The sequence below is a fragment of the Eptesicus fuscus genome, chromosome 16, assembly GCF_027574615.1.
Source record: "Eptesicus fuscus isolate TK198812 chromosome 16, DD_ASM_mEF_20220401, whole genome shotgun sequence".
In the NCBI taxonomy this organism is placed as follows: Eukaryota; Metazoa; Chordata; class Mammalia; order Chiroptera; family Vespertilionidae; genus Eptesicus; species Eptesicus fuscus.
Genome location: NC_072488.1, coordinates 58830357 through 58854283, shown reverse-complemented (window position 1 = coordinate 58854283; position 23927 = coordinate 58830357). Strand labels below are relative to the sequence as shown.

Sequence of the window (23927 nt, the reverse complement as noted above, 5' to 3'; positions counted from 1 at the left end):
ACTGTCACAGCTGGGCTGTGTGTTGGGGTCATTTCTGTGCAGCTGTGTGTTTGGAAGTGAGCAGGGGCATGGAGGCCCTTCATCCTGGGGGAACGAGGGCAGATGCACGGGGGTTGGGGCCTGTCCAGAGTGTGCCGCAGGCCGCACCCTCACCACCACCACCCCCCTTTCTGCACTAGGCCCAGTGCACAGACCAGAAACGCCTTGAGGAGCTGCGGGAAGAGAACTTGGCCCTCAAGGCTGCACAGGGGCAGAGTGTGAAGGAGTCCGCCCACCTGCGCTGGGAGCTGGAGCAGCTGTCAGAGGGTAGGCAGCAGCCCCTGGTGCCTGGGAGCCAGCCTGATTGAAGACAATTACACTTTGATGGATACCAAGGGCCTTCTCCAAGAACAGCTGACTGGCTTCTCCCTCACCCAGGGAGCTGAGCCCTTGGCTCTGAGTCATATATGTCAGCCCATCCTCAGCCCAAGTCAATAGGGTTTTATTCCAGGGCCATTTGGAACTTTTTCACTGCAATTCTCCCAAGAACATGAAGGGCCTGGCAGCCTTGAAGTCAGCACATGAAATGCAAAGGAAGTGTTGCCAGATTTATCAGTTGCCATTCGGCCAGGCCCTGGAGCTTCCAGGTGACAGCACGCTGACACCCAGAGGGTGTTTCAGATCTCTCCCTGGAGCACTGGAAGCTCTGGATGCAGGAGAAATCCCCAGTGGTCACTGACTTCCATTGTAGTTGCCCCCGGGGCCTGGTTTCCTTAGATGCTCTCATAATCAGGCAGATGGGTGTAGTCTGCTCTCCTTCTTCCTGGGCAGGGGCTGCTCAGTGGCTGCTGTTCAGGGGACCCAGGCCTCTTCCTCTCCCTCTGGCATTTGCCCCCTCCCAGCCCCCGGAGGAGGTGTGGGGTTGGCCAGGGAAGGTGGGCGGGGCAGCCAACAGTGCAGCAGGAGCCTCAGCACCCTGCAAGCAACAAGCCAGTTCCCGTGTCCAACAATCACACGCGTGCACCTGAGAGTGCAGGTGAAGGCTCCCTTAGAGCTCTGCAGAGCCAGGAGGGCCTGTGGCTGGTTTGGGGAGGAGCTGCTTTTTCAATTCTGAGCAACATTCCTAAGCGTCATGGAAAGGCTGTTGAAAGCTGCTGGGTATTCCTTCTCTTCAAGGCGTCCCATCTGCTCCAAGCCTAAAATCAGTTCATATAACCAGGAGTCTGTGTGGGAGTTAGTTCTTTCTGTGGTTTGGTGTCTCCCCACTCCTGGGAACCCAGGCTCTGGGAGTTCAGGTTCCTGGGGAGCACCACTACCCCCTGGTGGGACACAGAAGCGGTGCCACTGGCAGGGACTGGCTCAGACCAAATGTGCTTCAGTTAGACACCACCAGGGTGGCTGATGGGGTTGCAAAGCCTCCCTGAGTCAGATGCTCAGTGTAGCTAGTGAGCCCTTTCAGGTCAGTGTCTGACTTCTTCTTGGTGTTCCCAACTCCTACTGCTTAGCTGGCAGCTCACGAACAAAGCGTGAATGTACTTTGGTGTGGTTGGTGTGGTGGCTTCTTGAGTCAGAAAGGCCTGGTTTAAAGTCCAGGCTTCTCTACTTGTTAGCTAAGTGACCTCTCCTAAACCTCAGTTTTCTTATCTGCAAAATGGGGCAATGAAGCTGCCTCACCGGATTACTATGGGTATCTTGTGAGGAGACAGTGAAGCGTTAGGCTGTGCCTGGCCCACGGGCGCCAACAAAGGATGGCTGTTCTTATCGCCCTTGTCTTACCCAAAGATGCCCACTGCTCTGCTTCTTGGGGTGCTCATGAGCAGCCCTATTAGCAGTCCAGTGCGATATGGCTCCCAGGGCTGAGTGTGTGGCCCTGGAGGGACAGCTGAGGGAACAGCCCTGACCCCTCATACATTCATGTTTTCCTCCTGAACAAGCCCCGGGACTTACCCAAAGTCACACACCTGCTCGTGGCAGGGAGGGGCCGAGAAGTCCCATTCTCCTCAGGTCTGTGCTCCCTTTTCTGTTCCTCATTCAAGCTGTTTCAAAGCAGAGGAGGAAATCTGCCTTTTTCTGGCTTTACCTTATGTTTTCATCTTGCTTAGAATTTTTAAAGCAACTTAGATGTACTGTCTCATTCTTTTTCAATGCAATTGTGAAAGTACAAAATGAAATCTCTGTCTGAAGGACCTTACCCAGAGATGGAGAGTACTGGGCATATGTGCCCCATTGCCTCTACCACCCACAGACATGCGGGTTAATGATCGTGTCCCCCCTACACCCTCGGCTGAGCCACTTGGACTCCCACCACTCTGAGGCTGGCACAGAGAACACACTCTCTTTGCCATCTCTGTAAGTTTGTGAAATCCTTGACTTGATGGTCAGGTTATAACTTTGTAAAATGTGGACCCAGCAGTTCCATCATCTTGAACTTTTGCGTTGGCTTCTCCACCGTCACCTGCTTTCTTCTTAAGCTCTGGTTGCTTCCCTGACAAACCCAGCTGAGCCAGCAGAGGGGCCATAACTGCCCAAGGAGCCCTCAGATGCAGACAGCAACAGTACCCTGGGAAAAAGGGAGGGCATCCAGCTGAGCATCCCGGCCCCCCAAACCTAGGGCTGGGGGTGATGGCTGGCTCGGGGCCGGGGGCAGAGAGCAGAAGCTGAGGCCCCTGGCTCTAGGCTCTGACTCCACTTTGCTCTTCAGCCTCCAGCTGCTTCCTGAAGCTGGACAAAGAGAAGCAGAGCCTCCAGGGCACCATCCAGGGGCTGCGGGATGCCTCCCTGGCCCTGCAGGAGAGCAGCATTCAGCGCCAGGAGCTGGAGAAGGAGAACCAGCAGCTCAGCAAGCAGGTACCCGTGGGTGGTGTCCGGAACCTAGGGGCATGGAGGTGGCCAGGTGGAGCACCCAGGGGTCGGTGGGCATGCGCAGCTGGGGGAAAGGCAGAGTCCAGTGCAGCCACCATTATGGGAGGGGGACAGGAGTCCTCCTGGAGAGGCGTCACGAGGCAGCATGAGGTGTCCCTGCAGCAGTGAGACCGCACCCGATGGAGCTCTGTGTGCCTCGCTGCCTTCATCTGTGAAATGGGTTAGCGATGTACCCCCCTAGTAGGTGTGGTGAGGATGGTGTGAGTCAGTGCAGGCAAAGGGTCCAGCTCGTGGTAAGTGCCTAAGGAAAGGAGAGCAGCGCCCTGTTGGGAAGCACCGGCCAGGGCCGTAATTCAGGCCAGGGTCACACAGCAGTAGGGTCACCCTCACAGCATCCTGTACCAAGAGCTCTGCATCAGGTGCAGTTCCATGGGGATCAGGTAGAGGGAGAATCTCGCCTTGTGGCCTTGGCACCGCCCATTCTGGTCCCTTCCCTTCACTGAGCAAGGTGGGTTACAGCCGCTTCCAGTCGCCCAGGGCTCTGGTCCAGAAGCCGAGCTGTGTCTTCTGTGGAGGAGGAGGTCCCTGGTGGGCCTGGCCAGGAAGACGCTGTCTCCAGAGACCTTCGCCAGTGCTGCGGCCATTGAGGGGAGCGCGATGGGCCACCGTGTTCCCTGGGTCCCCTGTGCACAGGGACACGTGGTTCAGGGCCATCTTCAAACGCGGCCGCTGTATTTGCCTCATGTCCCTGGGCCCAGGGAGGCCTCCACACTCCCAGGTCAGTCCAGCCTATGACCGGCATGGAGACAGCCTGCCCCGCGAGCCTTCCTGGGAGCCATGGCCTTCAACCAGCGCTCTCCTCGGAGCTTGTGCACTCTGTCAGTGCACTTGACACCAGGCGGGAACGAGCGTGACTGACACGTGGGCAACGGCTGGGAGCACGAGGACATGAGCTTTGGACAGTGCGCAGTGGATGCCTCAGCGAGGATCCCTGGGCCTCTCCTGGGAGGGGCGACGCCAAGATGGGGGCAGCAGCCTCGGAAGCAGATCCTACTCTCTTAGTGGGCTACCTACACACTAAAGTGACCCAGGAGCTCCTTTCCCAGCCTTTCCACCAGGCTGGGCCAGTGATGCAGGTGAAAATTCCAACAGATAAGGATGGTAAACCAAAGCAGTTTGCATTGGTGAATTTCAAACAGGAAGTGTCTGTTCCTTAGGCCATGAATCTCCTTAATGGAATAAAGCTTTTTGGAAGGCCCATCAACTTTCAGTTTAGATCAGGAAGCAGCCATGCCTCGCAGGAGGTTGTTTTGTCATATTCCCAGTATCATGTTGGAAATTCAAGCTCTGCCTCTCCATCTCCTAACAGACATGAAAGGACTGTGGATAACATGACTCCATCACCACAGGTCATTCAGAGATCTTTCTCTTCTCCAGAAAAATTTCAGAATCAAGCAGGGATGAACAACGTTTTGAGACAGAGGTCATATGGCAGGAAATTGGGTTCTCCACATCTTGATCGATCAGGTTTTTCCCCATCAGTTCAGTCACATAATCATAGTTATAAGGAGTCTCCAAGCTCCCAAATGGCATCAAGATACACCGTCATCACTGCGTAAAGCCAGGCAGAGCCCTCATCCCTCCCTAGTAGACAGACACTACAGCCGTGAGCAGCATTACAGAGGACACGGAGGTGATGACTTCTATGCAGACAGGAATCGTGATGGCTGGAGCCATGGCCACGATAGCAGAAGAGACAGCAGTAGAGCTGGGAAGTGGCATTCATCTCGGAGCTAACAAGTGTTCAAAGGACATTGTTTTCATAGGGTCATCCTAGGTCCTTTGGACTAAGTGGGTCTGGGAATGTTTTGTTCAAACTGTCGAGAGCAGTTTTATAAGTTGCCACATTTCTTTATAAAAATTTTTGAACATATAGCTATAGTCTAATACAGAAATGAGAAGACTTGTTCTTACAATTTTATATTGATAGACTTTCACCTCAGGATTTCATGAAGAGGAAAGTGTTTTATGCAAAAGAAAGTTCCACGATTCCGAATCATTTTAGAAATTGAGGAAGGCACATGTTATATGTATTGGTTGTATCATAAAGCAAACATTTTAATGATCTATTATCTATTGTATTGCAAGAACCTGCTTATTAGTGAATCACATTTTGTGTCTATAATAGAAAACATTCAAGTTGGTAGTCTACAATATACTAGTATTTTGTTAACAAATGAGAAAATGGAATTTCAATGATTGGTTTTACTAACATGGGTGAAGTTTGGGATTAATCATATTGTTTAACTTCATGGAGAACCTAAGCTCATTGACTTGCTCTTTGGGTTTTGCCCTAATTGGATATCCAGTGTAAATCTTCACTTCCTATTTCATTCTAAAATATTGGAACTTTCTCATTAAGTCATGTTTGCCTGAATAACTGAAGTTATTTAAATATCTCTAAATGTACTTTTTTAAATTAAAAATTCAGTGTTAGTAAAGTCTCCTTTTCAAGAAGAACAAAAATGCAAATGCAGAGTCAGATAACATGACTTACCAGAAGAATGCTTGTTTGGGAAAAGGTTCACACAGCCTTTAAGTGCTGCCTCTATTACTCAAACTTTAAAAATTTAGAATTTTTAAAGTGCCCCGGGTATGTGTACATTTTATTATAGGGATTGTACATGTTGTCTTTTTGTTTGAACATTTGAAAGAGTTAAGTCTTACACACTTACTGATTTAAAAATTTTTAAATCCTGTTAAAACTTTTTTGTATCAAGATGTTTCCTTTTAATTATAGAACTAGTTTGTACAAATTCACTCCTTCCTATATTTGGATCCTTTTCAATAACTATAGTATTTTTGTACTGTTACTTTTTAATATATTGAAAAAACATAACAAATCAAAACAAAATAAAACAGAAAACACGGGTGGGCCCGGGAGAGAAGCAGCGAGGAAAGACACGCTCGTGTGTAGACGACATGGGTGGCCATCTCAGGGCATGGCTGCTGGTGACAGGAGCGCAGTGCTCACTCTCCTTTCGGTCCAGGCGATGAGGAAGAAGAGATGGCTGGACTGCACTGCCTTTCTGGACAACCCAGGTCTTCCCAGTAGTGCAGTACAACAGACATCTGGGTGGACAGACAGGCTCACCAGCCAGTTCATCCTGCAGTTACCAGGACCCCATTCACATTCACATGGGAAGAAGGGCCCTGAGAGGCTAGTGACAGCCTTCCTGTGCAGGTCACTCTGGGTCAGAGGCCTCAGTACATGTAGCCACTGCAGGTGACACAGCTGCGTCGTGTGCTCTGAGCACACCTTGACCGGTGGCCGGATTCCGCATGAGGGAGGCGCAAGGACGATCTTGCTTGCTGACCGCCTGGCAGGACTGGTGCTTTCAGGTGTCTGGGTATCTGTCCCGACCTGCGCAGGGGTCCTGCGAGCGTCATTTGCTGAGGCTGCCCCAGCAATGGGAGGGATGTGGGCTGCAGACCTGAGACCTGAGTCCCATGGTCACAGCTCTGCTGGAACTTAATCTCTGGGGAGGCTTGGGAACGCCCCTCCTCCTGTGAAGTGGTTTCTCCAGGCCTCTTGTGGGACCTCTGAGGTTCGGTGACACGCTTCTCGTCTTTGAGGCACCGTGTGTCCTGTCTGTGGTCCAGGAGGAAGCCCTCCTCACTCCATGTTTCTCCGCACAGAGCAGCTCAGGGAAGCCACCTGACAGTCTGGGTGTTAGATTCATGTGGGCCAGGCACAAGGAATGTCTCTAAATGGCAGCCAACCTTGGCCGAGATAGAAAGGCTTGACCTTTAGAAAGACGTGAACCTCCAACGGGGCGGGTTCTCATGGGTGAGCCGCAGAGGCCTGTGCTGTAGCCTCTGGCTCAGCTCCTGGCAGGCCTGACCGATGACCACTGATGCTTCTCATGCCCCCGGGGCCCACTCGGGTCCCTCCTCTGCACACACAGGACTGGCGGGGGGAGCCGCCTCCACGCATGACTCCTTAGCCGTGTCTCTCGGGTCCCATCCCCTGTCTCCTCTCTGGATCAGTTCCCTGTAGGACACCTTGACAATGCTGCCACAGCCCTTGGAGGCCAGTCTTGGCTCTGAGCCCCTGGTGGGAGGGAGGGGCCGCAGTTCCCAGACCAGCACTGCTGTCCCTTGTCTGCTGCCAGGAGGCCCTTCTGCTGCTCTTCCCTGTCCTGCTCCACCTGCTCCGACCTGACTGCATCTGTCCTGGCCCAGTGGGGCTGGTTGGGCTTTCTCCCCCGAGCCTGGCTGCATCATGGGTCCTCCCTCATGTTGAATCGATGGTGCATCTGGGCTATCAGATGAGCATCACAGGGGACATGGCCCGACATTGACCTCCCTGGAGCCAGGGCAGGCCCAGCCTCGAACACGACCAGAAAACATGACCCTCTGGGAGGTGTCTGAGGAGGTACAAGCGTCAGCCAGGACAGGTGGCCCGGAGTCCCAGGCCCCCTGGTGCCAGCTCAGCTCTCCCACCGCCCAGTGTCGCCCAGGCTGTAGGCTCACTTTGGTCTGTGTAAACCGTAATTGCCGAAGTTCACCTCCTTCCCTGTAACTCACCACCTTTCTCTAAGGGAGGACCTGAGAGAAGGTACCTGTGCCCAGACCTGTGAGATAAGGCAGGGCGGCCCTCGGCCCAGGAGAAGTAGGCAGAGCTGGCATTAGAGCAGCGGTCCTTCCGGGAGTTTGTGAACCTACCTGTGCCAGGCCGCCCCCACCCAGGTGAAGGAGCAGGCTCTTGGTCCTGCTGCTCACGTGATCGATGGGCGTTTGAAGGTCCTGCCCCCAGAGGTTCTAGTCAGTGGCCTGAGGTCTGGGGTGTTTGAAAGCTCTGAGAACCACCTGATCTTTGATAGTGGGGATCCTCTGTTTTAGTTTTAGAGCCGTCATCCCAAACCAGCAGCATCAGGGTCACAAGTCCAAATGCAGGTTCTTGAACCCCAGCCCAGATGGACCGTGTCAGTAGCTCTGAGGGTGGGAGGGGCCAGCGCTCTCAGGAGGGTCAGCTCTTGTTGGACCTGCCACCTGCCAGGTGTGTGCTGAGCACTTCGCCCTGACAGAAGCGGGTGCCCATGCCTGCTGCTTGCTGGCCCTGTCAGTTACGGAAACCGCTCGTGGTCACATTGTTAGCAGGGAGCAACCCTTTCACCTCCCGGGTGATCATGAGTTTGGTGTCAGTGGGAAGGGACAGAGGCATGGGCCTCGCCTGGGAGTCGCACCTCAGGTCCCACCCTGAGTCTAAAGCTGCGTCCATCACGGTGGTCAGGTGTCAGGCACAGAGTGGGAGACGTGCGGGTCCAGGCAGTTCATGGTCAGGGAGTGGGCACTGGTGGGTCCCGCAGAAGAGCTCTGTGTCAGGCCACTGATTGGGCAGTCGTGCAGGCAGGACGGAGGTGGTCTGGCCTGGGTGGCAGTGGGGTGTGGAGGCAGTGAGAGTGAGCAGTGGAAAGCTGGGAGGGAAGCTGACCAATTGGTGTCCATGGCTTTTTCTCTACCATGAGCTGGACGTGCACCCCGTGGGCTGAGAGGTGATGGTGTGGGGAGCTCACTGCACAACTAGGCCTGACCTGGGCAGCGGCTTAGGGACACCTCACAGGCCCCAGGCTTCTCCCTTCCTGCTCTGCAGTCTTGGCAGTGGCTGTTGTACCTCCCCAAGAAGTGGGCAGGAAGGTTTCCCTTCAGAAAAGACCTGATAAAGTGTTCCAGGGGGCTGACAGGTTTTGGATTTGCTTTAAAAGATAGTTCACTTTGTGAAACTGACTTTTGCATGGGCTGGGTCGTTGGCTCTGCAGATTGAAGACTTGCGGGTCCAGATGGAAAGAGAAAAGCAGACCAGTCAGGATCTGGAGACCCTCAGTGAGGAGCTGGTGGAGGAGAGAGAACAGCTGCTCTGTGACATAGAGACCCTGAAGGCTGAGAAAGCCCAGGAGGTAGGCCCTCCAGCGCCATGCCTCCCCTGGCACCCCAGCCTGCAAGAGGCCGAGTCCAGGATCACAGCCATGTCTGGGGAATCCAGCAGTGATTCCTGGGTTACCAGTTTCCTCCCTCAGCTGCAGCTCAGACCAGCAATTCCAGTCACAACAGGGGGTGGGGATAGTAATTGACCCCAGGGACACTGGCAATCTTGTTTTTGATGGGGATGACTTGGGGGAGGAGAGGGGAGGTGCTCCTGGCTTTTGTGGGGAGCGGCCAGTATTCTGCTAAATGTCCTGCTGCACATGGGACAGCCTGCAGGACAAAGAATGATCCTGCTCCAAATGCCCAACATCATTAAGAACCCTGGCAAACCTCCAGGGTTGATCTGCCTCACAGTATAAGAAGGCCCAGGGTAGGCAGCCCAGTGCTGGGGTTGGGGCCCAGGCACACCATCCAGGCCCGAGGCTTCTCCCTTCTTGCTCTGCAGTCTTGGCAGTGGCTGTTGTACCTCCCCAAGAAGTGGGCAGGAAGGTTTCCCTTCAGAAAATACCTGATAAAGTGTTCCACGGGGCTGACAGGTTGTGGGTTTGCTTTAAAACAAAGTTCACTTCCTGAAACTGACTTTTGCATGGGCTGGGTCTTTGACTCTGCAGATTGAAGACTTGCGGGTCCAGATGGAAAGAGAAAAGCAGACCAGTCAGGATCTGGAGACCCTCAGTGAGGAGCTGGTGGAGGAGAGAGAACAGCTGCTCCGTGACATAGAGACCCTGAAGGCTGAGAAAGCCCAGGAGGTAGGCCCTCCAGCGCCATGCCTCCCCTGGCACCCCAGCCTGCAAGAGGCCGAGTCCAGGATCACAGCCATGTCCGGGGAATCCAGCAGTGATTCCTGGGTTACCAGTTTCCTCCCTCAGCTGCAGCTCAGACCAGCAAGTCCAGCCACAGCAGGGGGCAGGGACAGATTTTGCCCCCCAGGAACACTGGCAATCCTTTTGGTTTTTATTTTAATCTATTTTATTTATTTCAGAGAGGAAGGAAGACGGACAGGGAGAGGAAGAGGGAGAGGGAAGGAGAGAGGAGAGAGAGAGAGAGAAACATTAAGATGAGAGAGAATCATTGATTGGCTGCCTCCTGCACAATGCCTAGTGGGGTCTAACCAGCTCCTGAGAATGTGCCCTGACAGATAATTGAACTGTGACCGACTGGTTCATAGGTTGATGCTCAACCATTGACCCACACTGGCTGGGCAACACTGTCCATCTTGTTTATGATTGTTATGACTTGGGGGAGGAAGGGGAGGATGCTCCTGGCTGTGTTCCTGGCTGTGCTCCTGGCTGTGGTGAGGGAGGCCAGGATGCTGCTTAATGTCCTGCAGCTCATGTGACAGCCTGTAGGACAAAGATCCCCCTTCAAATGTCCAGCTTCACGCTCTGAGCCCAGGCAAACCTCCAGGGCTGGTCCACTTCACACTACAGGAAGTCCCAAGCTAGGCAGCCCAGTGCTGGGCAGCGGCTCAGGGACGCCACCCTGGAGCCAGGCTTCTCTCTTCCTGCTCTGCCAGTTTTGCAGTGGCTGTTGTACCTCCCCAAGAAGTGGGCAGCAAGAATGTGGATGGTGAAGAGACAGAGGGAACGCCTCCCAGTACCCTCTGTGGACATCCCATTGGCCTCACCTGACACCTGACTATCCCTAGCTGCAAGGGAGGCTGGGTATCAGGTACTTCAGCCTCTCTAGTAGACAAAAAAGGGGGCTTGGGATGGTGCTGTGTAGACTTAAGAGTCATGCATCCACCCTCCCCCGATATGGCTTGCAGTCTAGCAGGCTGAATGACAGGTGACAAGCCAGGTGACTTCAGACGTGCTATTGAGGGAATATTCATGGGTACAGGGAAAGTCTTGTTAGGAGCAGGACATTTAGATCCTGGTGCAGGTCTTCCCTGAGGAGCTGTCAATCAATCACACTGAGCTGGGAGGGTGAGAAGGAGCTAGTGATGCTAGAGGCTGGGGGTGGAGGCAGGTGAGCATTCACAGCACAGATAAGATCATGTGCAATGTCTTTAGGGGAGAGTGACGTGAGGAGCTGCATTAGGGGTGGGCGGCCAGCTCGTTGGGTCCTTGTGGACCAGGGTAAAAAGCACCAAGGAAGTCACTGTCATTGTCTTAAGTAAGAGGAGCTGTGGTTTCTGTTTCTAAATCATCAGCTGCTGTGAACGTGTTCAGATTTGAACTGTCTGGGTGGGGATCTCGTGCCCTTCACCTTGTGTCCATATCAGGCCTCTGGGAAAGGTTAGGACGTTCTTTGGGTCCATGATGAGATTTTCTTTCCAGGCCCACACGTTAGGCCCCCAGTTTGGACTGAAATCACGCCTGTGTTGTTTCCGTTGTGTTTTCCTGCAGATCAAGGATCTTGAACAAGTGGTGCATTCGCTGCAGGCGAGTTCACAGGCCAGCAGCGAGGCCCGTGTGCAGGACATGGAGAATGAAAACAAAGTCCTCCAGCAGACGGTGCTGGAGACAAGCAGCCAAGTCAGCAAGCTGGAGTGGGAGCGGCTGCAGCTGGGCCTGGAGCTGGATCAGGTGAAGGAGCAGGCGGCGCGGGCACAGGAGCTGGAGCAGGAGCTGCACCGGCTTCAGGAGGAGAAGGAGAAGCTGGCCACGGAGGTCAGCGCCCTGACGAAGGCCCCCGAGAGGGTCAGCGCCCTGGAGCGGGAGAGCCAGGGCCTGTTGCTGGAGAACCAGAGGCTGCAGACGTCTCCGGACCCCCTGCAGCCTGAGGGTCTGGATCGGGATGAGCAGCTGGACACCAGGGTAATTCTGGCCTCAGAATGAGTGAGGATGGATACATCCCCGGTCAGCTTTCTGAGAGTTTGAATGCTGTGGGATGGGTGTTCTGTAAATATCAGTTACATGGGGTGGTAGTGCTGTTCAGGTACTCTCTATCCTTACTGATTTTCTATGTACTTTTCAAAGTAGTCAAAGGAGGAACCCAAGGAGCTTATCCAGAGAAAGGGCATAATTTCCCCAAGAAAGGTCACATGTGCAGAGAGGGGCCCAGGACTAAGCTTAGGTCCATGTGACAGTCCTTTATGCCACGGGCCCTCCCAGAGCAGTTCCTTAAGTGCTGGTAGAACTGCCCTCAGCACGGCTGGGTTTTGCCTGCCTGAGGGTCCTGCTATTTTGGTGTCTGCACTTGACCGGCTCTTGGCCCCTCACTGCGTGTGGGGATGTGGGGATCCGGAGCCTGTGGCTCCCCTGGGCCTGTACCTGGTGAGGCATCATCCCTCCTCCCTCCCGGCAGGTGGAACATTCCACTCTGAGCTCCCAGAGCACCTCGCTCACTGCGATCAGGGAGCAGAACCTGCAGCTCCAGCACCAGCAGGCGGCCACAGAGAGGGAGCTTGAGGCCCTGCAGGAGCAGCACCAGCAGCTGGCGGCAGCCCACGAGGCTCTGAAGCGGGACCATGCCTGCCTGGGGGCGCTCCACGAGCACCTGTCTGGGGAGCACGAGGCCCTCAGGGACAAGTACAGCCGTAAGAAGACGCTGCTGCATCGGACCCTGAAACTGCAGAGCAAGGCGCTAAGTGACAGGTGCGTGCCTGCGGCTGGTGGGTGACTGGCGGGCTCCTCTGGGCTCCTGTCCCCCCTTCACTCTGGCCCTTCGGGTTTCCTCTGGTCCCGCTGATTCACAGTGAAGAGATGTAAACCCACCATCACCCTCAGCGATGTGGAGTTGGTGTGGCTGAAGACTGATGGGGAGGAGGTCCCTGGGGAGAAGGGTGTGTCCAGCTAATCCCAGCTCAGGGAATCCAGACATCCGCATTGGGTCCCAGCGCCCCTGGGGATTCCTACCCCCTCTTCCCTCTTCCTTTTCTTTCCAAATCAAGAACAAGGAGAGGATAGAGGGGAGAGATCAACCAAAGGACTTGTGTGCATCCATATGAGCCTAACCAGTGGTCAAAGACAACAGGGTGTTGGGGGCATGCGTGGGGAGGGGTTTGGGATGGGAATGGGGGGATGAGGACAAATATGTGACACCTTAATCAATAAAGAAATTTAAACAAAACAAACAAACAAAAAGCTGTGTGAGCCAAACTTCACACACCTGTTTCAAATTGAGTCCATGAGCCTCTGGTCTTAGGAGCTTTTTAGTCTAAATCTTCCCCCAGGAATCCCAGTCGGGTAATGATGATGATGATGATGCTAGTGATAATTTCAGTGAATTTATGTAACACTGCAGAATCTCCTATTGTGTTTATTTCAGGTGTTGAAAATAGAAAGGAGTTTGGAATTGGGGAGAAGAGCTGGGCATAGACATAGTGTCTTAGAGCAAAGATGTTCTGATTCCGTGTTTAAGTGTTTGAATCAAAGAACCCATTTTCCAAGTAGGCAGCTGTGCCAAAGCCTCCCATAGAAAGGCCTTCTACAGGGATGCTCTGTGGAAGTGGTGGCCGAGCCTGCTTGTCCTGTCTCCCCAGCCCACAGTGGGACACCTGTGGTAGCCTCCTAGAACCCCAATGAACACAGTTTGAAAACTGCTGATTTTGTTCAACCCTTCATTTACACGTGGGAAAAACGGAGGCCCAGAGAGGTTATCGTTTTGATTAAGGTTGCACAACTGGGGCAGAGTCTGGGAGTGCTCCTCAGCCCTTGTCCCTGTGTCTCTCCACCCCCAGGGCCAATTTCCTGCAGCAGCAGCTGAAGGGAGAGCAGGAGGATCTGCAGACCCACACCAAGGAGCTGCAAACCTCCCTTAACAATAAACAGCTGGAGGTGAACCAGTGGCAGGCCCAGTGCGAAGGACTGAAACGGGAGCAGGAGGAGCTGCACGCCCACACCAAGCAGCTGCAAAGCTCCCTGGAGAACACACAGCTGGATGTGAACCACTGGCAGGCTCTGTACGAGGGGCTAAAAGAGGAGCAGGAAGAGCTGAATGCCCACACCAAGCAGCTGCAAACCTCCCTGGAGAACACACAGCTGGATGTGAACCACTGGCAGGCTCTGTACGAGGGGCTAAAAGAGGAGAAGGAAGAGCTGCACGCCCACACCAAGCAGCTGCAAACCTCCCTGGAGAACACACAGCTGGAGGTGAACCAGTGGCAGGCCCAGTGTGAAGGACTGAAGGGGGAGCAAGAGGAGCTGCACGCCCACACCAAGCAGCTGCAAAGCTCCCTGGAGAACACACAGCTGGAGGTGAACCACTGGCAGGCACTGTATGAGGGGCTAAAAGAGGAGAAGGAAGAGCTGAGTGCCCACACCAAGCAGCTGCAAAGCTCCCTGGAGAACACACAGCTGGAGGTGAACCACTGGCAGGCTCTGTACGAGGGGCTAAAAGAGGAGAAGGAAGAGCTGCACGCCCACACCAAGCAGCTGCAAACCTCCCTGGAGAACAAACAGCTGGAGGTGAACCACTGGCAGGCCCAAATTGAAGGACTGAAGCAGGCGCAGGAGGAGCTGCAGACCCAGACCAAGGAGCTGCAAACCTCCCTTAATGACAGGCTGCTTGAAGTTAACAGCTGGCAGGCGCAGTGCGACTGGCAGAGGGAGGAGCTCCAGAGCATGAACATCTCGCTGACAGAGCTGGGCAACCACTGCCAGGTGAGGCCTGGGGCTGGAGGGCACAGCACCCTGGATGGGCCTTTTCCCTGGGCTGACACCTTGGGCTCAGCCTGGTCTGAATAAGTCCTCATTGGCATCTCTGCTCAAAGAGTGTGTGTGAATGTCACACAGAGGCGGATGGGAAGCCAGAGGCATGTGGCTGGAATAAACACCATGACTGGCAGGGGTGTGCTACAGAACACCTTTCACCCGATCTTTGCTTTTTGCAGGGTCGTGGCGGTGCATGGAAACAGCAAATACTGTTTTATTTCCGTCCTCTCGGCTAAGCACTCTGCTCTCTGTGTCATCTCATTTAATTCTCGCAATGATCTTATGAGCTGGGTTCCCATCCTTGTCCCTCTGAAGTAGCGGGTTGGAACTCCGTTTGTCTGAAGCCAAAACTTGGGACTTTCCTACTCACCAACCGCGATGATATTCTAGAGCAGGAGCTGGCCAGGCTCAGCCCCAAATTCAGGTCCAGCCCCACACCTGCTTGTGTCAGGCTGTGAACCAATAGCTTTCACAGTGTTTAATGGTTGGGGAAAATCAAAAGTAGGATTATATTTGGTGGCAAGTGAAAGTGATATGAAATTTAAAAGTCCGTGTCCAGGAGGAAATATTTTTGGTTTGTTATTTAAACACAGCCACACCCAGGCCTGTACATTGTATCTCCGGCCCTTTCCTGCTGTAATAACAGAGTTGAGCCGAAACCGGTTTGGCTCAGTGGATAGAGCGTCGGCCGGCCTGCGGACTGAAAGGTCCCAGGTTCGATTCCGGTCAAGGGCATGTACCTTGGTTGCGGGCACATCCCTAGTAGGGGGTGTGCAGGAGGCAGCTGATCGATGTTTCTCTCTCATTGATGTTTCTAGCTCTCTATCCCTCTCTCTTCCTCTCTGTAAAAAATCAATAAAATATATTTTAAAAAAACACAAAAAAACAGAGTTGAACAGTTGCAGCAGAGACCACTGTCGGCCTGGAAAGCCTAACATATTTAGTACCTCGCTCTTTTTTGTTTTTAAATTTAATAAATCTTTATTGTTCAGATTATTACAGTTGTTCCTCTTTTATCCCCCCATAGCTCCCATCCACCTGGTTCCCATCCCACCCTCTTCCCTTACCTTCCCCCGACTGTCCTCAGTCTCTCAATTTTTGTCCAGTCTCTTCCTGCACCCCCCACACTCCTTTACTCCTGAGAGTTGTCAGTCCACTCCCTTTTTATGCCCCTGATTCTATTATATTCACCAGTTTATTCTGTACATCAGATTTTTAATTCACTTGATTTTTAGATTCACTTGTTGATAGATATGTATTTGTTGTTCATAATTTTTATCTTTACCTTTTTCTTCTTCTTCCTCTTCTTAGAGAATACCTTTTAGCATTTCATATAATACTGGTTTGGTGTTGATGAACTCGTTTAGCTTTTTCTTATCTGTGAAGCTCTTTATCTGACCTTCCATTCTGATGATAACTTTGCTGGGTAGAGTACTCTTGGTTGTAGGTTCTTGCTATTCATCACTTTGACTATTTCTTGCCACTCCCATCTGGCCTGCATAGTTTCTGTTGAGAAATCAGCTGACAATCATAAGGTTGCTCCCTTGTAGGTAATTAACTGTTTTTCTCTTGCTGCTTTTAATATTCTCTCTTTGACTTTTGCTCTTGGCATTTTAATTATGATGTGTCTTGGTGTGGTCCTCTTTGGATTCCTTTTGTTTGGGGTTCTGTGTGCTTCCTGGACTTGTAAGTCTATTTCTTTCACCAGGTGGGGGAAGACTTTGGTCATTATTTCTTCAAATAGGTTTTCAGTATCTTGCTCTTTCTCTTCTTCTGGCACCCCCATAATTCTGATGTTGGTATCCTTGAAGTTGTCCCAGAGGCTTCTTACACTATCTTCAAATTTTTGGATTCTTTTTTCTTTTAGCTTTTCCAATTGAGTGATTTTTGCTTCTTTGTATTTCAAATCTTTGACTTGACTCTTCCATTCCTCTAGTTTGCTGTTGGGTGTCTGTATAATATTTTTTATTTCATTCAGTGTATGTTTAATTTCTAGTTGGTCCTTTTCCATATCCTCGAGGGTCTCTCTCATATCCTCGAGGGTCTCGCTAATTTATCGGCCTTTTCTAGGAAATTCTTGAAAAACCTTATAACCATGGTTTTGAACTCTATCTCCAGTCGTTTGTTTCCCTCCATTTCTTTGGTTTTTTGATCTGTTTCTTTGTCTCCGCATTTTTGCTGCTTCCCTGAGTTGGTAGGGTAGCTTTGTGTGCTAGTTGTCCTATATGGGCCAGTGGCTCGGCCTCCCCAGCTACCTGAGATGGACACTTTTGGTGCACCCCTTTGTGGACTGTGTGTACAGCCTTGTTGTAGTTTAGTCTTGATTGTTGTTGGTATCAGTGGGAGGAGTTGACCTCCAGGCCAATTGGCTGTGAGGATCAGTTGTGTCTACGCTGGGAGACAGCCTTATTCGACTAGACTTGCAAAATTGTAAAAGCCTCTGTGCTCAGCTTGGATGGGGCGGAGTTTCAGGGTGGAGCCTACAGCCTTGGCTTCCCGTCAGCCCCTCCCTATGAGGTTCCTGGGTCTCAGTGTCCCTAGTTACTTGCTGCAAGCACCTCTGAGAGAAAGGCGCCCTGGACTTTCGCCTGCTGCCAAATAGTCTAGTCTCTCCCCCAATGAATCTGGATTCCCAGATTCTCGCCCAGAATTGGGGTTCAGTGCAGTCGGAACTGGGGTTCAGTGCAGTCCAGAGCTTTTGTCTCCTTCCCACTAGGGCAATTCAGCGGCACAGTCAACTGTCTGTCCTCTGCGCGCATTCACGTGCACGCCTCCAGAGCTCTGCCTTTCGCCGCTCCCCTGAGTTTCCGCCTTACAGCCCAGATTCCCCCAGTATGAGCCTGGGTCCCCAGGGTCTCGCCTGGAACTGAGGTTCAGTGCAGTAGGAGCTGGGGTTCAGCGCAGTCTGGAGCTTTTATCTCCTTCCCGCTAGAGAACGCCAGCCAGGCACTCAGCCACCCCATCCTCTCTGGCTCCGTCCTCTCCGCACGTGTGCACCCTTGTCTCCGTACCTCAGGCTTTTACGGCTCCTCTGATTTTCCTTGTGGTTTTCTCTTTCCTTCTAGTTGTAGGATTTCCAGTCAGCCAGCTTTCCTGTGGTTCTGGATGATGTCCGTTTTGTCTTTTAGTTGTGTTTTTGAAATTGTTGTGCGAGGCTGCAGTTTAGGTGTTTAACTATGCCACCATTTTGGTTTCTCCCCTAGTACTTCGATCTTGACAGGAAAAGCTTGCCAACGCTGCCTAGAGCAGAGATGTCCAACAGGAATACAATGCAGGCCACCACATGTAATACTCAACTTTCTAGTAGCCATATTCAAAAAGTAAGAGGAGACAGGTGGGACTAATATAATGGTCTATTTTATTTAACCATTATATTTAAAATTTCACATGTAACCCCAAAAGCTTATTAATGAGAATTTTAAATATGTTTTTATTGATTTTTTTGAGAGAAACATCAATCAGCTGCCTCCTTAATGCCCTCTACTGGGGAATGAAGCCTGCAACCCAGGCATATGCCTTGATCAGGAATTACATCGGTGATTTCTTGGTGCATGGGAAGACACTCAACTAACTGAGACACAGTGTCTGGCAGCTTTTTAATGAGAAATTTTACATTATTTTTTAAGTTGTTATGACTTCCTCAGAACCTATTGTATATTTTGCACTTATGGCCCGTCTCAGCTCAGACTGGCTGCGTTTTCAGTGCTCAGCGGCCACACGTGGCCAATGGCTGCCTGATTGGAAGGTGCAGTGGCAGAAGGCTTGGCCATGCCCATGGCATTGGCTGCATTGGTCATTCCAGCTGACACAGACAATACCAAAGTGGCCATCTTTGTGCACGTGGCCTTTTTCTTCTTTTGGAAGTAGATTCCCAGCAGTGGAATCATGGGAGCCTGTGGTGTTTGAGACATTGTCCATTTGTGTTTTAGCGGCTTTCCAGTCTCAGGAGGAACGTGGAGAGAGAAAACCGTCACCTGCAGTGCCAAGTCCACAGGTTGAATGAGCAGAACCAGAGGTTTCTCCAGGAGGACACGGAGAACAAGGACCAGCATCACCAGGAGCAGCAGCAGTACGTGGGAGGGGTGTGGGCTGATGTTCACCCTTCAACAGAGGGGGCGTGGCTTCCAGCTCCAGGACTAGACAGCACCATTCTGGGCAGCAGAGAACCCTCTGGGTGCAGTGGTGTCCCCAGGGCAAGGGGACAGACCATCTTACCAGCGCATCCTTCTCTCCTTTACCCTGGAATGGTTCTAGATTTCTGCAAGTAGGGGTGGTTGGCTTTGTTGGCTTTTCAGAGACGCTGTCCCCTGCCAGATGCTTCTTAATCTGCTTTTGGGATTAAGTTCACTTTGAAAAATACCACAGTGATACAGAGATGTCCTAGGGAAGGACTTCAGCTCGCAGACTGAGCCCTTTCTATGTGGGCTTTTCCCATAAAGGGCTGGAGAGTGGGTTGTTGGGGCACAGTGGCTGTCCTCCCTTTGACCACAATGACTTCCAACAGTCCTGGCTTTGGTGTGGGCCCTGGGAGGTGCACAGATCCAGTTACCTGGTCTCCAGGAACCAGTAGGGGTGATGGGACGTGAGCAGAGCTGTGTGCGCAGCAGACAGATGTTGAGGAGCTCCATGGAGGTGTAGAAGGAAGCGTGGTGGTGGGAGTTGGGCTTCTGCTGCTGCCTCTGATGGGGAGAAGGCTAGCAAGTGTTTTTGTGTGGCAGGGAGAGCGTGGGGGACGTGAAGGTGGAGCTTGACGTGGTCTGGGTGCAGGGAGGGGCAGGAAAAAAGGCTGGAGGGGGTAGTGCTCAGCCATGGAAGGCTTCCATGCCGGCTAAGGAGTCGGATTCACTGGGAAGTGAATGTTTAAGGGATGCTGGTGTACAGGGCCTAGGAATCTGTCAGAAATGAGGGCAGGAGGAAGAGCCTTGGTGCTGGAAACCTTGTGGTCTGGAAGTCAAGTAATCTGAGATGCATCTTGTGGGTCCAGGTTGGTCTTCATCCCTCGGTGCTGTGCTGCTGAGACTTACCTTCTTTGTGATCAGCAATGGCTGGCCAGTGTGGGACAGAGGGCCATGGTCACAGTGACCAAGAGGCGCTGTCCCAGCTCCCTGGGGTGATGATGCCGCTCACTGTTCTCCCAGAGTCATCTGCTCATCTACAGGGGGCTCGCCACCTACCAAGGATGGTTGACATGGAAAACCGCACTGCAGTTTTGGGGTAGAAATGAGAGTTTTTGCCTGAAGTTGGCTCTCTATAACGCAGCTGCTAAAAATTACCAGCAGAGGTTGGGCAGGTGGAAAGTAGAAGAATTGGAACCTGGAACCCTGGGGGATGATCTGATGACAGTTTTGCCTTAGAAAGTGTCTGCAGGAGGCCAGGGAGTTGGGCAGGCTTCCTGAGCCTGCTCTGAGCCGAGTCTTCCCCAGCCCTAGGAAAGCTGGGCCATGAGTTTGTGGGGCTGGGGGACGGCCGTGGGAACAGAATAACAGACTAGAAGAACAGAGGCTAAGCCAAGGGCACTGGGAGCAGAGCAGGTCAGGGGCCAAGGGCCCAGTGGTTAGCAAGAGATCACTTTTCACAGGGGCTCACTTCGCGGTGAACTCGCTGGAAAGCCCTCATATTAGGGGGGGCCTGGGCACCTTATGACCGAAGGAGCCTGAGCAGCTGCCTCGATGCCGAGGACTCACTTTCAAGCAAGGAAAGCAGGGGTGTGAGCTGTCATGTCCACATGGGTGAGGAGAGGCAGGAAGAGGACCGAAGCCAGCGGCCCAGTGGGGGACGCTGTACAGAGAGCACTGAGTGCACGGCTCCTAGACACACAGCACGAAAGCATGCCATGCCGTCTGCTTCTGGAAGGCCAGGCTCCCTCTCCCAGGAGTGGGGTGTCCTCTGACAGCCCAAGGTTTAAGAGGTGTCTCTCTGGTCCTTTCTGTGTTTTTGAAAATGTGAATGGACTTCCCACATTTAGAAATTAAGAGAGTTTGCTTCAGATCCGGGGCTTCCGGAGCCTTCAGGAAAAGCCATCAGAAACTCTGCCACATGGACAGCGGGGCTCAGATTGCAGTCCCTGCATTAGGTCACGAGTGGCACCATGCACTGAGTCTCACCACAGGCCCCACCCCCCTCCAGGCCTCCCATGCTGCTTTGCTCCTTATCTTCTCTGTCTGGCCCCCAAAAGGCTTTGAGTTGCTTCCCTGGAAGGGTGAGCAGAAGCCCAACATTGGAGTGGGTCCAGGTCAGAGGTCTGACTTTGCTAAACTGACCTTTTTGACCTGATGCCCATCTAACTCACAGAGGGAAGACCCCGCCCCCCACCCACACCACTAAAGGCATCGTTGGTCTGCACCCACAGGAGCTAGCCCAGCCCTGTGTCTGACCTTAGAACCCAAGGTCCTGAGTTGAACTGGCCGGAATCCTCGGGGTTCCCCAGCTTGAGTTTCAGATGGTTCAGGGTCTGCTCTCCTGAGGTGACGTACAGCCTGATCCAAGGTGTTCAGCCAGTCCCCTCAATGTGCTAGAGGTCCTGGACCCACATCACCTGCTTCCACCCCCATATTCCCAACTTGGTGGTCATGGTGGCTATGAGCACTGTGATGTCTGAGTTCTAGAAACACACCAGCTCCTTCTGGGCCAGGTCCCAGGCAGGGCTGATGAGTCAATTTATGCATTTTATTTTAAAAAACAGATTGTTTTTCTCTCTCCCCTGTTAGAGACAAATTACATGCCTCACAGAAAACTAAGGAAAACCTGGAAGAAAAAAGCATGGCTCAATACAAGTTCCATGATCCAGCACCAAAGAAGTGAGTTGATCTAAGCGTCAGCAACTTACATACAGTAGAGAAGCTTGCTCTTTCACGAGTAGGGAAAGCTGTAGCATCTAGAGCAGTGTCCAGTGTGTTGGGCCCGTACCTTCCGCTGTATGACAGCTGCCCTGTGTGCAGGTCACTCCCAGCAGGAAAAGAGTTTAGAGGTTTTTTTGGTCCCGCCCTCTGTAGTGAGGGTTATCCTATGCGGGACGGTGAATGCTAGCTGGCCAGGAGCCTGTTTAAGGGGCAGAGAGTCTGGGCTTTTAGAGCCACTAAAGCAGGCATATCAGGTTTGGTCTCAAGATTGTGAGATATAGGAAAGCATGTTTCTATTTTGGGAAGGAAGCTTGGGTCAGATGCCTGGACCCGCATCCCCTTCTTCAAGCACAGGAACCTTTTGTTCAGACCTCCATTCCTCTGGGTTCACTGGACCCCCCAGGGCAGGTTCACAAACAAGTTCCCTTCTGCAGAGAGCAGCAGCCCCGGTGAAAGGCCTACTCAGTCCCTGAGACTGCCGGCCTCTGTCCAGCAGCAGGGCTTCCCCTGGGCCCCGGGCCTGAGCCCAGGATCTGGACCTTTCCATTGTCCTGTCCCAGCCCAGCCTTGAGGTCAAATCACCATGAATCCGGCAGGGCCTCTCTGTAGCAATCACAGAATCACAGAATTCTGCCTGACCCTGCTGTTGACAGGGAAATTGAGACACTGATGAGGAAATGGAGTGGCTTGTGTAAGCACAGTGCTGTTTATGGCAGAGCCAGGATCAGAACCCAGCTGTGGTCCTTGTGACATTAGAATGCCTCATTTCCTGTTAGCTGTAGTGTATTACCTTTACATTCACTGTTTTCATTTATTCACTTATTTTTTAATCCTCACCCAAGGATATTTGTCCCATTGATTTTTAGAGAGAGGAAAAGAGAGGTAGGGAGGTGAGAGGGGTGGAGGGAGAGAGAGAGAGAGAGAGAGAGAGAGAGAGAGAGAGAGAGAGAGAGAGAAATATCAATTGGTTTCCATCTGCACACATCTCAACCGGGGCCGGGATCGAATCTGCACCCCAGATATGTGCTCTTGATGGGGGATGGAACTCACCACCCTTCAGTGCTCAAGCCGATTCTCCAACCCCCAGGCTCCGGGCCAGGGCTCATCATTTCTACTTGAAGCGGCCCACTCTCCTGCCCTCTTCCCCTCACCCAGATTCCTCAATGCCGGGAACGGGCAGCGGATGCCAGCCTATTTCATGTATTATTAAAGCTAGTAGAAAATGAGGAGGTCCCTGACCCTTTCTGAAAATGGCATTTAGCGGAATTTTGCCAACCAGCATGATTAGTTTAGCACAGCACCGCTTCCTGCACTTGGCACAGGAATCAAGAGCTGAGAGCTGAGTTGGACGTTCTGTTTTCCTGAGGGGCTAGAGTGGGTTCCTGTCATGAGAAAGGCTTCTACCATCCCTTGGTCTGTGCGAATTAACTGCACAGTGTGTGCCCCCCTCCTGAGCCCCAGGTGGGATGAGCGTGGTGATGGCGAAGAGCACCCTCATTCTGAACCAGATTAACCGCCACTTTCCCAGGCTGGTGATGGAAATCCCAGCTCCTGTAGGGCACCCAGGGACCTGCTGGAGGGGCAGTGAGGGTTGGCTGTGTCCTAAAAACCTACCTCTTACAGGAAGAAGCGCTGGATTAGAACCAAAAACATTGTCAAATTAATCAAAGGCAAGAAAGGGGGTTCCAGAGAACAACCAAAATCAACCCCAGAGAGGGTTCCAGAGAACAACCAAAGTCAACCTCCCTCGCTGCTGGGGTCCTCAGACCAGGCCTCGCCCAGTACTTCTCAGCCTCTTCAATCGCAGCTGGAGCCCCTGGAGGCCACCCCATGCTGCTCAAAGTGGACAGAAGAGCAAGACGCCCGCAGGGGGTGCAAGGGAAAAGGTAGGAGGGGCGGACCTGGCTGCAGGCTGGAAGTGAAGGGGAGCATCTCAGGTCGCCCTCAGGGACAGGGGAGAACCAAGGACACTGCATGCTGGTGCAGGAGTGTGTGTGTGTGTGTGTGTGTGTGTGTGTGTGTGTGTGTGTGTAGGAGCCTGAAGGGGGCATGCTCCACACATGCACATCTGCCTCCTGAGGTATGTGAACACCCAAGTAGAAAATGTAAACCCCGTCAGTGTTGCTGCACTTTCGTCCCAGAACAATTCAGGTCCTTTAGCATGAGGAGCCTCACGCATCATGGACACTGTGGGAGGGCCTCGCATATCCAGAGCTGATGTCCACACAGTTGCCGCAGAGACAAGCTCCACTGCGGATGTGTTTGGGTTCCCGGTTTCCTCCAGGCCTACAATAGGCCGTTTCTGTAGGGAGCTCCGCGGTGCATTGAGCGCGTCATGGACAGCGGCAAGGTCTCCAGCAAGGCCTCCTGTGGCTCTGATCGTTCTGTCACTTTGAAAAGCGGGTCTGGATTCTTCTCCAGCCTGATGTGGCCTTGAGGATTGGCTCATGTGCAGTGGGAGTCCTTGCCAACACGGGGGTGCATGGTTACCGTCTATTCAGGGGTTGTCGTGTCGGAGTCACGCCTTAGGTTCTGAAAGTGGTGAACTTCTGTTGCAAAGTTGCATTGTTTGTATTTCGATGGACTCCTAAGAGGCTGGGCGTAAGGACAAGGGTGCTTCACATAAAAAGAAAGGATAGAAACGTGGTTGTGGCAGTGA

The 23927-nt window shown here is 52.6% G+C and overlaps 2 protein-coding genes and 1 pseudogene across 2 annotated transcripts in view; all 3 read left to right on the top strand.

The window, feature by feature from the left end:
- The window catches only part of LOC129151816 (protein Daple-like), a 47686-nt gene extending 24123 nt beyond the window's left edge, over positions 1–23563 (top strand). The window contains 12 exon segments of the mRNA XM_054727945.1: positions 180–306; positions 1131–1157; positions 2642–2826; positions 8664–8801; positions 11181–11591; positions 12082–12371; positions 13457–14218; positions 14324–14378; positions 18359–18513; positions 21137–21226; positions 22892–23049; positions 23553–23563. Of these exon segments, the coding sequence (XP_054583920.1) occupies positions 180–306; positions 1131–1157; positions 2642–2826; positions 8664–8801; positions 11181–11591; positions 12082–12371; positions 13457–14218; positions 14324–14378; positions 18359–18513; positions 21137–21226; positions 22892–23049; positions 23553–23563 (2409 nt within the window).
- On the top strand, positions 3789–5562 carry LOC103295099 (RNA-binding protein 7-like; annotated as a pseudogene).
- A 40-nt stretch (positions 23564–23603) lies between the features above and the next one.
- Positions 23604–23927, top strand: part of LOC114229975 (protein Daple-like) — a 29872-nt gene continuing 29548 nt past the window's right edge. The window contains exon 1 of the mRNA XM_054727944.1: positions 23604–23618. Within this exon, the coding sequence (XP_054583919.1) occupies positions 23604–23618 (15 nt within the window). The remainder of the gene's footprint in view (positions 23619–23927) is intronic.